Raw genomic sequence first — 13,235 nt, 5'->3', positions numbered from 1 at the left:
GGACTTTCTAAAACCTGGGAGGCAAACCTAAACCAGTGTGCTTAGGATAGTTCTTCTCTTATTCACATTGAGAAATTCATCCCCATTTAAAACATATTTCTTCCTCAGAATTAAAAGTTTCCTACCCATAAAGGCCAACTTACACCACAATGTATACCATAGGGTTCACTGTGACATTGCTACCACAGACATAATAAATGGTTAATTTAACACATTTGATGGGAATTACAATGCAAACTTTATGTAAAACAAAGGAATACTGAAAAATTCTATTTTAAAAGTCCTTTATTAACCTGAATATATAAAAAAGACAACTTTGTCTACCATATTGGAGCTCTTGCTTCATGTGGAAACAAAACATTTTACAAAGTGAAAAAATAAATACCTTTTGGAGTAAGGTTTATATGCTAATGTGCCATAAAAAAGTAGAGTTTTAATATTTTGACAAAATGTCTGTGCAAAGAAACAAATGCATACACACATTACTGCTACGTTAAGGCAATATGAAAAGTATATTCAGAAAGTCTCAGTAAAGTGACTTTTCTAGCTTTCATTTCAGCTAGTATTGCACCCAATCATGGTCGTCTAGTTTTCAATATTCTGGATCATTCACTAGTTGACCAAAGTCCAAAATGCCCAAGGATAGGGTTTGTGGTACAAGGTAAGACGGTTTTTTTAAACAAATAACTTAACATAACTATATTATAGAAAACCACAAAGATTATATTGTTTGAGGAAAAGTTCCTCCAAACACAAGGCAGATGAACAGAAACCACTATTTACTCTTGGAAGAGAAAAATGTTTCTATTGTTCTGATGTTCAAACATTGTTTTTAAAATGTCCTTCATCATTCCCTTAGAAGGTACCAAACAGGCTGCCAAATCTACTCAAATGCTGAAAATAATTTTCAAAGTAACCTGATCTGTTTTGCTGAAAACAAATGCAGCTATTGGTTTAAAGCTTTGTAATCTTAGGTTTTTAAGTATATTGGGTTTAAAAATAGTTTCTTACTTCAGCAAGGCTAAAAGTAGAAACTAAATCAGACTACAATAGATGTAGATATTAAAACACTAGTTTTACTAAAACATAAATGGAGTGATCATGCTATATAAAGTAAATAAAAATAATCTTTATAAAATGCATAAAACAAGTTAGGCCGATCCTGCTGGATACTATAAAGTTTTCAACTCTGCCCTCTCAAAATATTGCCATTGTATGAACAAAATTGTTTCAAGTGACATGAGGTTGTCTACTAGTCATTCACAGCATATACCCAAGAAATACTCTCAAAGTCTGATCAGACACTCCCCCCTCCCCCCCAATAGCTTTGCAGCTTTCCTTTCCATTTATAATTGCTGGCAGATGCTGAAGTAACTGCTTTCCTTCACCATCAATGGAGCTGGAGTGAACATTAGTGCAGTATATTGGAAGTACAAGATAGCTTAGAAGCTTGAATGGTGTGTATTTTCCAGTGGTCAACACCAAAGTCATATTATGGTCAGGTTAAGTAGACTTGTGTGGGTAGGCAAATACACGTGCTGGACGTGCTCCACGCGGGATCGGCACACTGGACATGACTAGAAGAAAAGAACAGAAGTTGTGACGTTACAGCAGAGTATTAACAATATGCTCTTTCCCATTTATTTTGCTAACCAAAGACCATAACAAAAAAGCCTTCAAATATGTAACACATTCAAGACAAAGAGAACAAAAAAAAAAACACTAAATAGTTAGCATGTTGTATTATCAAGTTACAGGTAAATTTTGAAGGCCTGGGTGTGAGGATGGTGGCTAAGGCAGTGCTGGCACTTTCCTCTCTCTGTAGAATGACCTGAGACTTACTTATTGGCTACAAATGCACAGGCTATTTTCAAATGGCACAGGTGTCCCTTTAAAACTACAGTAATTCTTCAGGTAATTCTTTAAAAAGATGGCTGAAGTTTGATCCAATATCTCCAAAGTATTTAGTTTTCAGAAAGGAGAACAAGGGAAAGAATTCTCAGATCTAATTGATGTAGATCCCTTCTTGAATCTACCTCACGTGGCTACTCTTAATTGCTTCTTATTCATACCCATGGCAAAATCTAGCTTTGGAAAGAAGTTTGTAAGTTTGTAGATTTCGTATGTTGATTGTTACTCATTTTCAACCATTTTGGAAGACGACCATTTGGTAAAGTACCAATTAGTCTGAAATACCTGAACTGGGCAAAACCTGCTCTAACAAATACTCCTAACAAAAATAATGAATAGATTATATGATGCTGTCAAATCCCCCTCCTGTTTTGTAGCCAAAACTCAAGAAGTTTTTGATAGTTACCTGTAACTGTGCAGCACACGATTCACAGCACACAGTATGACCACATGGGCAAAACGTTGAATTGATTTCTTCTTCACAACAAAGCATACACAGCAGAGATTCTTTGAGCTTCCGTAGTTTTTCTTGAAGAGCTTTTGTTTGCTGGCAGTTCAGGCCCTCACAGGTTTCACAGTTCATACTGCTTTCTGAAGACTTGAGGGGGGAATTGGGTGGGCTCTGGTCGCTCCTGGAAACTAGATCTACAATGCCAGCATTGTAAAGGGCCCGCCTTGCATGATCATATGCCTCTTTAGATGTCCGCTTAATATCAAACACATATTTTTTGCCAAGATTAATATTTTCATTCAAGAACAAGGATGCCAAGTGGCCTTTTAAGTCTCGACTGTACTGCATCATGACGGCACTGGTAACTGTGTCACACCTATTTAGGGGATAAAACACATACAACTAAGTCAACTGCATAATGACATAGGAGACCATTCTGAAAACAAAATATTTCATTGCTCTAAAGAAAATGAGTTGAGACAACCTTGTTACAAGCTCAATCTCAAAATCATGATCCTCAGGCGAATTTAGCAATTAATTACACCAGAACTGTAGAAGCAGTTGAAGCAATGTTATTTTTAGGAAGTGCTAACGTTGTGCAGCGTTTGCACAGGCTTCAAACATTCCCTCCTACTCCAAACAGAAATAGTATTTCAAAACTAAATTTAATTCAGGTGGCCACTGCACTTGAATAAAAGGAAACTTTTTATTTTCCAGAACACTGCTATCTACAGTATAGTTACATCAGAACTGTAAGAGCTTTGTATAAGAACCAAGCATTGATATTTAGCATGCATCTGCTCACTTACACGTTACTCTCGTTTTCTTATTTTTCTAGAAATACAAACCTGTAAAATGCATGTGTTTCTGTTATTGCCCTATACAATCCACTAGCTGCTCTGGTGCTGATCATCTTGAAAAGGTGAACTATACTATTGCCAGATTCCTTGGTCACAGTTAAGTACACATTCTTCCCAGACTGGGTTGCCATCTGAACAACTGGATATGCAATCCTAAAAAGCAAAGCAAAAAGAGAGAATGTTCAAGAAACAAAAGATACACAGTAGCCTTACAACTGCCACAATGAACTAAGACTTATTTGTTGGAATTACGTACTGTCCTTTCCTCTAGTGAGTTCAATACCCCACACACTCAACTCCTCACTTTGTTCTGACAATCCTGTGAAGGATGTTAGGCTGAGAAAGAGTAATTGGTCCAACATTATCTAAGGGTTTAGTGATCCAACAGGGACTAGATCCTTGATCTCTCAAACACCCATTCCAAAAACCTAATCACAATGGCACACTATTTCCACACCATGAGCTTCTGGAAGAAGCACTACCAGCATCAACTATTTCAACAGTTTAACACTGTCTTCCTTGGTGTGGCACCCTTCATAAGACTTAGATTACAAACCCCATTACTCTTGATTACTATTACAGCTGGGGTTTATGGAGACTGTAATCTGTCACTGAGTAAAACTTTATAGCAGGAATTAATCTGACATGGTTTACATGTTTTCCAAATCTTGCCTGTAGTAATATTCCAGGCCACACACCCTGCCTCCTTTTGCTGGTATGATCCTTATCCTCATTTGTTGCACAAAGAGCTTACAACTGCCTCACTAGCACAAATGAGCAGAGGTGCAGATATTGTGTTGTCTTCATCCTAACCAGAGTAAATTCTACAATGGCTCAGAACTCTCCACACAGTGCTGCGACAGTAAGAAAAATAATTCCTCTTTCCCCCCAGATCCCCCCCCCCTCCCCAGATCTGAACTGATCAGCTGAGAATGGCATAAATGTCAGCTGAGAAGGGTATATATGTGACAGAGTTAGAACAAAGAATAAAGTATGGTTTGCTCATAACACATTGAGTTCTGGCCTGATCCACTGCTAACATGCAGTCTTAAGAAGCTTCTTGCAATCCACATATCAGCTAAGTATGTTTCAGTATTTTTTTGGTATGAAAAGGAGTTTTAAAGTTACAGTAACTCTATTTGAGAACTCTTCATTTTTTAAACATAAATAATCTGCTTCAGCAGCAAAACTCTGAAGAATTGAGATTATTCTTGGACACTAATTTGGAACAGCAGGTAATTCCACGATTATCACAGTTGTTTGTATGTGTTTTTGGAGACAGATCTAATAAATACCTGTTGATGGGAATGAAGTCATCTTTACAGATGGCAATGCCTTCAGGACCAACACCAATAAACAGTTTTTGCCCTTCGCTGTCTCTCACAGAATGCCACTCTATCCCATAGTTTTCCAGAGTTGACACGATCTGCAAAACTTGATATTCTCCTGAAGTTTGGCTGAGACCTTCAAGTTCCTTATGTTTTGTGATAATACTGCAGAGGTATCAAAAAGATGAAATAGATTTATCACTCAGATAAATGGTCTAAATTTTAGTTTTTTTAAACTAGCTTTCCAAACAAGACATCCTTTATTTTGAAGATTTATATCGTGGTTTTTGATGAGTTCTTTATTTACTTTGGAGATTTTAATTAACATTGTACAGAGTTTGCTACCTTTGATCTGCTTTAACACAGCTAGTAAAGGGCTTCTTAATATTTAAGACACTGCATCGTAGTGACTTCCTGATATTTTAGACTACAGATCTCAGCAGCATGGCGATGGATAGGGATTATTGTTTATGGCCCAATACAGCTGAAGAGCTTAAAATTTAGAATCATTTTATAACCAATTAAACATTAATAACAACAGCAACATTACAATCAGGAAAATTGAGATGATTTATGGAAATAGAAATATGATCTTTAAAAATGAAAATAAGCACTTTAAATTTCCAGATATAGCTTAGTTAACAAAAAAAGTTGTGTTTCTGGGCCTTCTTTCTTTAATAGAAATGTTGGTGCCCGAGAAATAAATAACACTGAAAGAAGAACAGTTTAACATGGCTCACTCAGCAAACATTTAATTCAAAGCTAACAGCATACACACGTGAAATAAAAACACTCTGGTCAGGCCCAGGCTGTGGCACAAGCTGGTGAGCAGCCAGCTGAGACCAATCACTCTGACCAAGAGGTCATGAGTTCGAGGCCAGCTCAGAGCCTGCATTTGTCTTGTCTTTGTTCTATGTCAAGGCATTGAATGTTTGCCTATATGTGTAATGTGAGTCTCCTTCAGGGTGAGAAGGGTGGAATATAAATGCTGTAAATAAATAAATAAATCTTCCACAGATAAAAAGAAACACTGCGAACCTTCGAAAGATGAATTGGAATCCTCTTCCAAAACGCACCCAGGGATATTTTTTTCCTTTCACCAGATTTATGATTTCCCTTTTGGTGGAAATATATCTAGGCTTTTAAAAATGCTGAGGTAAGGCAAACTCATCTGCTCTGCCCCTTTCTCCCTGTTTTGCTGTTCACACTTACTTGGTAAAAGATTCTGGAGGCAGTTGTTCCTTGCTTTGCCTTTTGTAAGCAGGCACCCAAGCAGTGGTACAACTGGCTACAGTAGAACCCCATTCTTTCCCAGCTCAGGTTTACTGCATTGTTTACTCCTCCAGACACAGTGCTAGAACTCAATACCAAAATTTTGTTTCTCTAGCTCTCTTTTGTCATTCTCTAGCTGCTGATAGGAAAACACTCTGAGAAATAACAGGAGGCAGGATGGCCTTTGTATGATGACTTAGTTAAAAGGAGCTTCTTTGTCAGATGCTTTGTAAACAAGATATTGAATTCTAGGCTGATTATCAGGCCTTCAAACAAAAAGTAGTATTTGCTGTATGCTTAGACAGCTGTTTCTAGTATGATTAGCTCAGAATTACTAAACCTTCTTACCTTTCCAAAACAGCTGTGGTAAGCTCCTTTGCACAGAACTCTTCATAGTGATATTTAGCAGTATTTTGATTATAATCACCAAACTTCAACTGGGCAAGAAGTGCACTGAGTTCAACTGCATGCTCAGATGAACACTGAAGGTTACCAGATAGAAGATCTTCCTCTATATGCAAGAAAAATAAATGCCTAAAAAGGGAAAGACATGTTCATTTTAATGTAGAGAAGTCTGAAAACTGAAAATCTGGGTAAGAAATCAAGCTTTGAATCTAGACTTAATGATATGGTGTGGAGAAGTATCAGTATTGAGCAAAAAGATAAAGGAATATCTGTTTTCTAGCATGTAAGAATTGCTGCAGACTGTGGCTTATAATGCAATACCATACAGCTATGTCATACAAAACAAAGCAGCTGTAGCTGCAAGATTCCCAGGGTTTGCTGAGCTGCTGATCAATTAGGGGAAAGGTTATTCTCGGTTGTTCAACTCTGCTTCATACATCTAGATTAGAAGCACTCTCGCAAACCTTAGAAGCAGCCATTAGATTTTATGGCACACTGATAAGTAGGTGCTTTATCTAGTTCAGTGTCCATACTATTGGATTACAACTTGAAAATAAGACATCTCTCATATGTACAAATATTTCAACTGAGCAAGCCTTTTGAAATCAAGTACAATAGGTCACTATACAAGTCAAAATACTGAATTAAACCTTTTCACAGTGCAGGGATATCAGACAATTAGTTTCATACTGTAATATTAGGGCAATATCACTGGTTTTCCTGTATTCTTTACTCTAAAGTATTTAGTACAATACTGCCATGATACAAATTATTTAAGTAGCAAAATTAATTTTACTGTTAACATTAAAATGAAAATATAACCCTACATTTGGGGCAAAATGTAATGCATGAGTCTGAACGCATTCACTCACTGTACAGCTATTCCAAAGAAGACTAAAGCTTAGGCCTATTACTGGCATTGTAAAAAGCCACAACCGCAAAAGCAGAACTTTCCCCACAGAGACAACTGTTGCAGACCAATCAGGTGTTGAATTTCACCAGAAACTCGAACCTAATTGGTAGAACAGCCTTGCTGCTAGTAAAGGTTACTTTCAGTCAATGACCTATAGTTACATTGTTTTGCTTCTCCAGAGAAAAAGCCTGTGCTGCAGCCAGCAGTTTTTTAACAAATGCAAAAACCACACCCCAAACCACTTTTCCAGCTGCCACATTGCACAGTAATTCATGTTCTAAAGTTGGTAGTTTTGAAATAGCTACCTTGGCTTTACCAAAATCAATCAAGTATTTCCATATAAATTGCCAGAAACATCAGCATCAGAATCTCCCTTATGTTATTTCAGCACTACCATATCATTTATTTCAAAAATACTTTTAAATACTTTACATATCTTCCATTTACCCTCTTTATTCAATAGCCAAATATTACATTTCACTGAATACAGTAAAAATGTAAAATATTGGGAACACTTGAACTTTGCACATACTTGTGAAGTTTCAACTGTAAAACTATTCCTACTTTTTCTTCTTGGAAGTGAAAGTGTAGTATAATAAAAACAAAAATAATATCAGTGATTTGCCACAGCAAAAGCAAACAGAAGTAATATTAAATCAAATTAACAACAGAATGACAATGAAAATGTTGTGCTTCATATAATATTCTTATACATATTAAAAGCAGTATTATAGGCAACAATGTACACAAAAATCCAATTCAGAGTTATGTGTACAGTGGCGCAGGTTTAGATTCCTATAATTTACACCAAAAAATCCACTACCCCAGCAGCTTTTTATCCTTCTCTCCCTCAGACACAGCTTTTTATTAAAAAAGCATATTAACACAGATATGAAGGGTTAATAATTATATTTTTTAAAAAATCAGTACATTATGTGAGTGCATGGGAACTGATCCTTTCAGTGCTACTCAAAGCTCAGTTAAAGTATATCAAATGCACTAGAAGATGATCCCAACATTAAAATTATTTAATGCTGTTGAGAACAACCCCAGCTTTTTAAGCCCATGGAGTGAGGTGTCCAATACCCCCTTATGCTAAGAGTTTTGCCTGCAGTCTGAAGGGGCAGCTTATATGCTGGTAAACAATGAGCAATGTCTCCTTCTATGAGCAGACCATTCCCCATTTGTGGGAGCACTGGGAAGTTATTTATTTATTTATTTACAGTATTTATATTTCGCCCTTCTCACCCCGAAGGGGACTCAGGGCGGATTACAATGAACACATATATGGCAAACATTCAATGCCAACAGACAAACAACATTCAGTTTTAGACAGACACAGAGGCATTTTTTAACATCTTTCCAGCTTCACGATTCCGGCCACAGGGGGAGCTGTTGCTTCACCGTCCATTGGTGGCTGCTCTTCCTCTTCTTTTCCTTGTGAGCAGTTTTTTTTATGGTGTTGTAGATTAGTTAAATTAGCCTCCCGCATAAAGCGTCCCTAAATTTTCCCTACTTGACAGATGCAACTGTCTTTCGGGGCTGCTAGGTCAACAGCAAGCCGGGGCTATTTTTATTTTTTTTTGGTCAGAGGCTTAACCCGACCCGGGCTTTGAACTCATGACCTCTCGGTCAGTAGTGATTTATAGCAGCTGGTTACTAACCAGCTGTGCCACAGCCCGGCCTGTCTTAAACAGGATTGCTTAAATAGGTGAAAGGACACTCATTACTCAAAGACATATTTGTGTACTTTCTGCATTCTTTGGGGCTAGCATTCATAGCCTTTCAAAGCTGGCAAGAAGGCAGAACATAAATCCGGCTCCAGACTTTTTTTTTGTACTGGGGAAAAGTCTTAATAAGCCCAGTCAGCTGTAAGCCAGGGCTTCACAGAACTCCAACAGAATTAACAAGCATGTACCAAGTTCTACTATACAGTGTTGTTGTTTTTTACTAGTGAAATAGTAAGCAACACAATTAATACGAATACTCTTTCCTCATATGTGAAGGAAGGCTCATCTGGGAAGATAAAATAGGCAATAACTAGGAAATACACATATCATTTTAGATATGCTCCACTCTGCCAAGTATTAGCACCACAATGAACCCATGAACAGGTAAGCCATAGAGCCCTGTGACTGATGGCCCTTACAAGTGCTTACCTAGAAAATTATGCATTCAATGTATTACAACATAAACTACAAAGCAGTAAAAGAGCACCAAGACCTTCAAAGTATACCTATAATTATAGTAGAGTCTCACTTATCCAACATAAACGGGCCAGCAGAATGCTGGATAAGCGAATATGTTGGATAATAAGGAGGGATTAAGGAAAAGCCTATTAAACATCAAATTAGGTTATGATTTTACAAATTAAGCACCAAAACATCATGTTATACAGCAAATTTGACAGCAAAAGTAGTTCAATACGCAGTAAAATTGTGTTGTAATTACTGTATTTACAAATTTAGCACCAAAATATCACGATGTATTGAAAACATTGACTACAAAATGCGTTAATCCAGAACGTTGGATAAGTGACTGTTGGATAAGTGAGACTCTACTGTATGTTAAATCAATCAGAGACTAGTATTCAGACAAACATATTTCCTAATCACATCATAATTCTATTTTAATTTAGAAAACTTCAACTCAAGTATATGTTTTTTTTCTGGGTGACATTTTCCCAGAAAATCCTTCCTAAACAGGCACCATTGTGAATAAATGTTGTCTTCTTCATTTTAATTATATTTGTGAACTCAAAGACTAGGATTAAGTTACCTATCCTGTTCAATTGTTTTTTTCTAAAGAAGAAAAAGAGTGATCTTCTTTCTGCAGTTTGCAGTAAGCCCACAGTTGTTTGAAACATTGCGGTAATATGATACCAGACTAAAAGGAGGAGTTCTGCAAGCTGAAACACTGGAGGGACAGTTTCCTGCTGTGAACTTTTAAAAATGGCCTGTAATAACACTGCTAAGAGGTTACTATCGGGCATCTGAGCCAATACTTTGTTTCTTCCACTTGACTTGTGGAAATGCTTCTATAATTAGATGAGTCATTGGCAGTTCCCCTTATGTTAATACTGTGTGTTAGAACAGGCTTTTTCGCTTATGAAAATATTTTATAATAAATCCAGAAGTTCAGATTAAATGCTTTGGGTGTATTTTAGACTCACAAACCCAAATTACACTCTGTGCAACTGACAAATCAGATTGATTTTATGGGCAATGAACAAATTTACTAGGGACTAATTTTCCCTTACCTTGTTTGTTCTTGCAAGATGAGATGTGGCTCCACAAAAAACTTGACACGCAGCTTCAATCTGTAAGGAGGCAGACCGTCCATCTGCTGGGATATTCTGTTTCGTAGATTCAACCACAAATTCTCGCCTTTGCTCCCTGTGAACTGGAGTCCGAAGTAGTCAACCTCTATAATTCCCAATCGCCTGCAAACCTGGGATTAAAAAAATTGAAACATTATAGAAATTGGCACAAGAATTGTCAACCAGGTCCAGTGCGGAAAACCAACCAAGACCCCACTTGGTGAAGTTGTAACTATACAAATGGAGACAGCATTGTTCCAATCATTTGGGGGCAGCCAACTCCACCAAAACAAAACAAGAATATTCTCGGGAATGTTTAACTAAAATCAACCTTACTGGCATTATAAAAATGCTACAAGGGTTCAACAAGAACCAACTACTGCTTCAACATTATCCAGCATACTGTAGATATCAAAATAAAAGGGATGCATGTTCGTAGCTTCTCTAAAATTAAAAAATCCTGCCTGAGAGTGTGATGAAGTTCTCTGGAGGTTTTTAAGAAGAGGCTGGATGGCCGTCTGTCAGAAATGTTTTATTGTATGTCCCTGCATGGTAGGAGGTTGGACTGGATGGCCCTTGTGGTCTCTTCCAACTTCATGATTCTATGAGAAAAATAAAAACAGGGATCAAAGGGCCCCAGACAATGAACGCAACTGGATCCATTTGTGCATCCCAAGGACTTCTGTATACCCATGAAGAAGGGACATGTCTAGGTATTGGAAGGCACCCACATGTTTGCTCTTCTGCGCAAATCCCTTATTGTTGGGCATTGTTGTGCGCTTTCCTGTCCCTTCTGACTAACCTGTCATGGGATTTTCTTGGCAAGAATTGTTCAGAGTGAGCTTTCCTGTGGCTTTCCCAAGGTCACAAAATATGGTTTCCAGGGCCAAGCGGGGATTCGAACCCAGGTCTATAGTCACAGTCCAAAGACACAAACCATGATGCCATGCCATGCTCCCCACTCACATTGACATTCACAGGTTCTGTCACAGGCACCGAGCTGAAGGTTAGCACCATGGGACATTTTTTGCCAACATCTGTTCAGCATGGATTTGTGCCTTTGCTCTTCGTCTGAGGCTGAGTGTGACTTACCCAAGGTTACTCAGGGGGTTTCTATGAGTGAGAATTTGTGCACCCCACTCACAATGAAATTGTGCCTTTGCCCTTCCTCTGAGGTTGAGAAAGTGTGACTCACCCAAGGTAACCCAGTGGGTTTCTTTGCATGAGAATTTGCTCTCCTCAAAAGCTGTAGGATGAAAGCGGTTTGAGGCCACTTGAGCTGCCAGGGTTCATACAATGGGATCATGAGAGTTGCAGATGGCACCAGCACACTTTGGCAGAGATGGCTCAAGACCTTTATGATGAACTACAACTCCCAGAACTTCATGGCAGTCAAAGGGCATATTATTTGGACAAAGCATATTATTTGAGAACACAGAAATGCTGGACCACTATAAGAAACACCATGTCAGACTACACAGAAAAGCCACTGAAATCCACAAGCATGTGGACCATTTCAACATAAAGGAGGAAACCATGAAAATGATCCCCAGGCAGGAAGAAACCAGACTTTGAAGCTAAAAGGCCATTCAATGCTAATCACGCTGGCCAACTGCAACATTCACACTTGCCTCAGGCAGACAAGAGTTCTTTCACCCAACCTAGAGCTTCCACAGATATATAAACCCCACTTGCCTAGTTTCCAACAGACCACATAACCTGAGGATGTTTGCCATAGATGTGGGCGAAACGTCAGGAGAGAATGCTTCTGGAACATGGCCACATAGCCCAGAAAAGTCACAGCAACCCAGCGAAGGGCATTCATTCTACAGTGTGGATGCACCCTGAGCCCAACGCTGAAACCACTAGGCCACTCACACATGGCATCAATGGGCTCAAGTCACAGATGGCGACCACGTTCTCTTTTTCGACTTCGGGGGCTGATATGGTGGCAAGGGGTTTCCCTTCACACACAACCAAGGCGACTCAGCAGAAGCAACGCGCGGGAGGCTCTGAGAACAGCCGCGCCGCAGGCCGTTCCATCTCCTTTCCACCGCCCCCCCCCCCCCCCCAACACGGCGCAACGCAAGGCTAGGAGAGCTCGCGCTTGAAGCCCTTGGCGCGCGGCGGCAGTAGCAGCAGCAACGGGGGAGGGTGCGCAGATGGATAGAATGCCCTTCCGATTTCTGTCGGGGGAGAGGGGGGGGGAGTAGAGCGCGCGCGCGAGGCCAATTCAGGCTCAACGGTCATTCAGCGACCGAAAACACACACTGAGAGAGAGAGAGAGACCGCGCGACTCTTCTTCACCTGGTCGAGGCAGTCTTCGCCATTGGCTTTGGCCTCCACTTCCACCTCCATCACTACAGCGTCCGGCTTAGTCACATAGCACAGCATGGCCGCCACTGCTGCTGCCTCCTCTTCGTCGGCCACGACGTACACTGAAGAGCCCCCAGCCCGCGACTTCCCTCTTTCGCCCCCCGTTCGCCACACTCAAAAGCTTTCCCTGCTCTGAAGCGAACGGCGGCTTCCGCCCTTATATCCCTTCGGTCGCACCGCCCACTTCGACCAAGCCCCGCCCTTCATGGAATATAACCAATAGATGGGCTCGTTTCAGTTTTTACATGCAGCCTTCCGGACCAATTCAAAGCGGAGGTGGGTTGGCAGACCGAGAAAGACATGTTGTTTGTCAAAGGGCTCAAGGGTACCCACGCAACTGGGTGCAAAAACCTCCGGTTCCTGTGCAATGCTTAGGGTACTCCATGTGCGGGGCAAGGCA

General features: G+C 39.6%; 1 protein-coding gene across 2 annotated transcripts; it reads right to left on the bottom strand.

Annotated features, from left to right (window-relative positions):
- Window positions 1–267: 267 nt before the first annotated feature.
- Window positions 268–12,980, bottom strand: mylip (myosin regulatory light chain interacting protein). 2 transcript variants are annotated; one of them, XM_062980690.1, is made up of 8 exons: window positions 12,767–12,887; window positions 10,924–11,061; window positions 10,400–10,590; window positions 6,171–6,356; window positions 4,518–4,715; window positions 3,211–3,375; window positions 2,318–2,738; window positions 268–1,577 (listed from the first exon to the last, which is right to left on the bottom strand). In XM_062980690.1, exons 3-8 carry the CDS (start codon window positions 10,480–10,482, stop codon window positions 1,488–1,490), a joined length of 1,143 nt encoding a protein of 380 aa, XP_062836760.1. In that variant the 5' UTR covers window positions 10,483–10,590; window positions 10,924–11,061; window positions 12,767–12,887; the 3' UTR covers window positions 268–1,487. The 2 variants fall into 2 exon arrangements, with proteins under 2 accessions (XP_062836760.1, XP_003219802.1); XM_003219754.4 differs by lacking the exon at window positions 10,924–11,061 and having other exon boundaries at window positions 12,767–12,980.
- Between the last annotated feature and the right edge of the window lie 255 nt (window positions 12,981–13,235).

The sequence above is a fragment of the Anolis carolinensis genome, chromosome 4, assembly GCF_035594765.1.
Source record: "Anolis carolinensis isolate JA03-04 chromosome 4, rAnoCar3.1.pri, whole genome shotgun sequence".
In the NCBI taxonomy this organism is placed as follows: domain Eukaryota; kingdom Metazoa; phylum Chordata; class Lepidosauria; order Squamata; family Dactyloidae; genus Anolis; species Anolis carolinensis.
This window is presented reverse-complemented; position numbering and strand designations above follow the sequence as displayed.

Excerpts from the sequence above, each read along its gene's own strand:
- mylip (XM_003219754.4), bottom strand. The coding sequence starts at position 12,853 with ATGCTGTGCTATGTGACTAAGCCGGACGCTGTAGTGATGGAGGTGGAA. Across the intron at positions 6,357-10,399 it reads ATCTTGCAAGAACAAACAAG|GCATTTATTTTTCTTGCATA; the intron begins GTAAGGGAAAAT and ends TTCCCTTTTTAG. Across the intron at positions 1,578-2,317 it reads CGTGTGCTGCACAGTTACAG|TCATGTCCAGTGTGCCGATC; the intron begins GTAACTATCAAA and ends CTTTTCTTCTAG.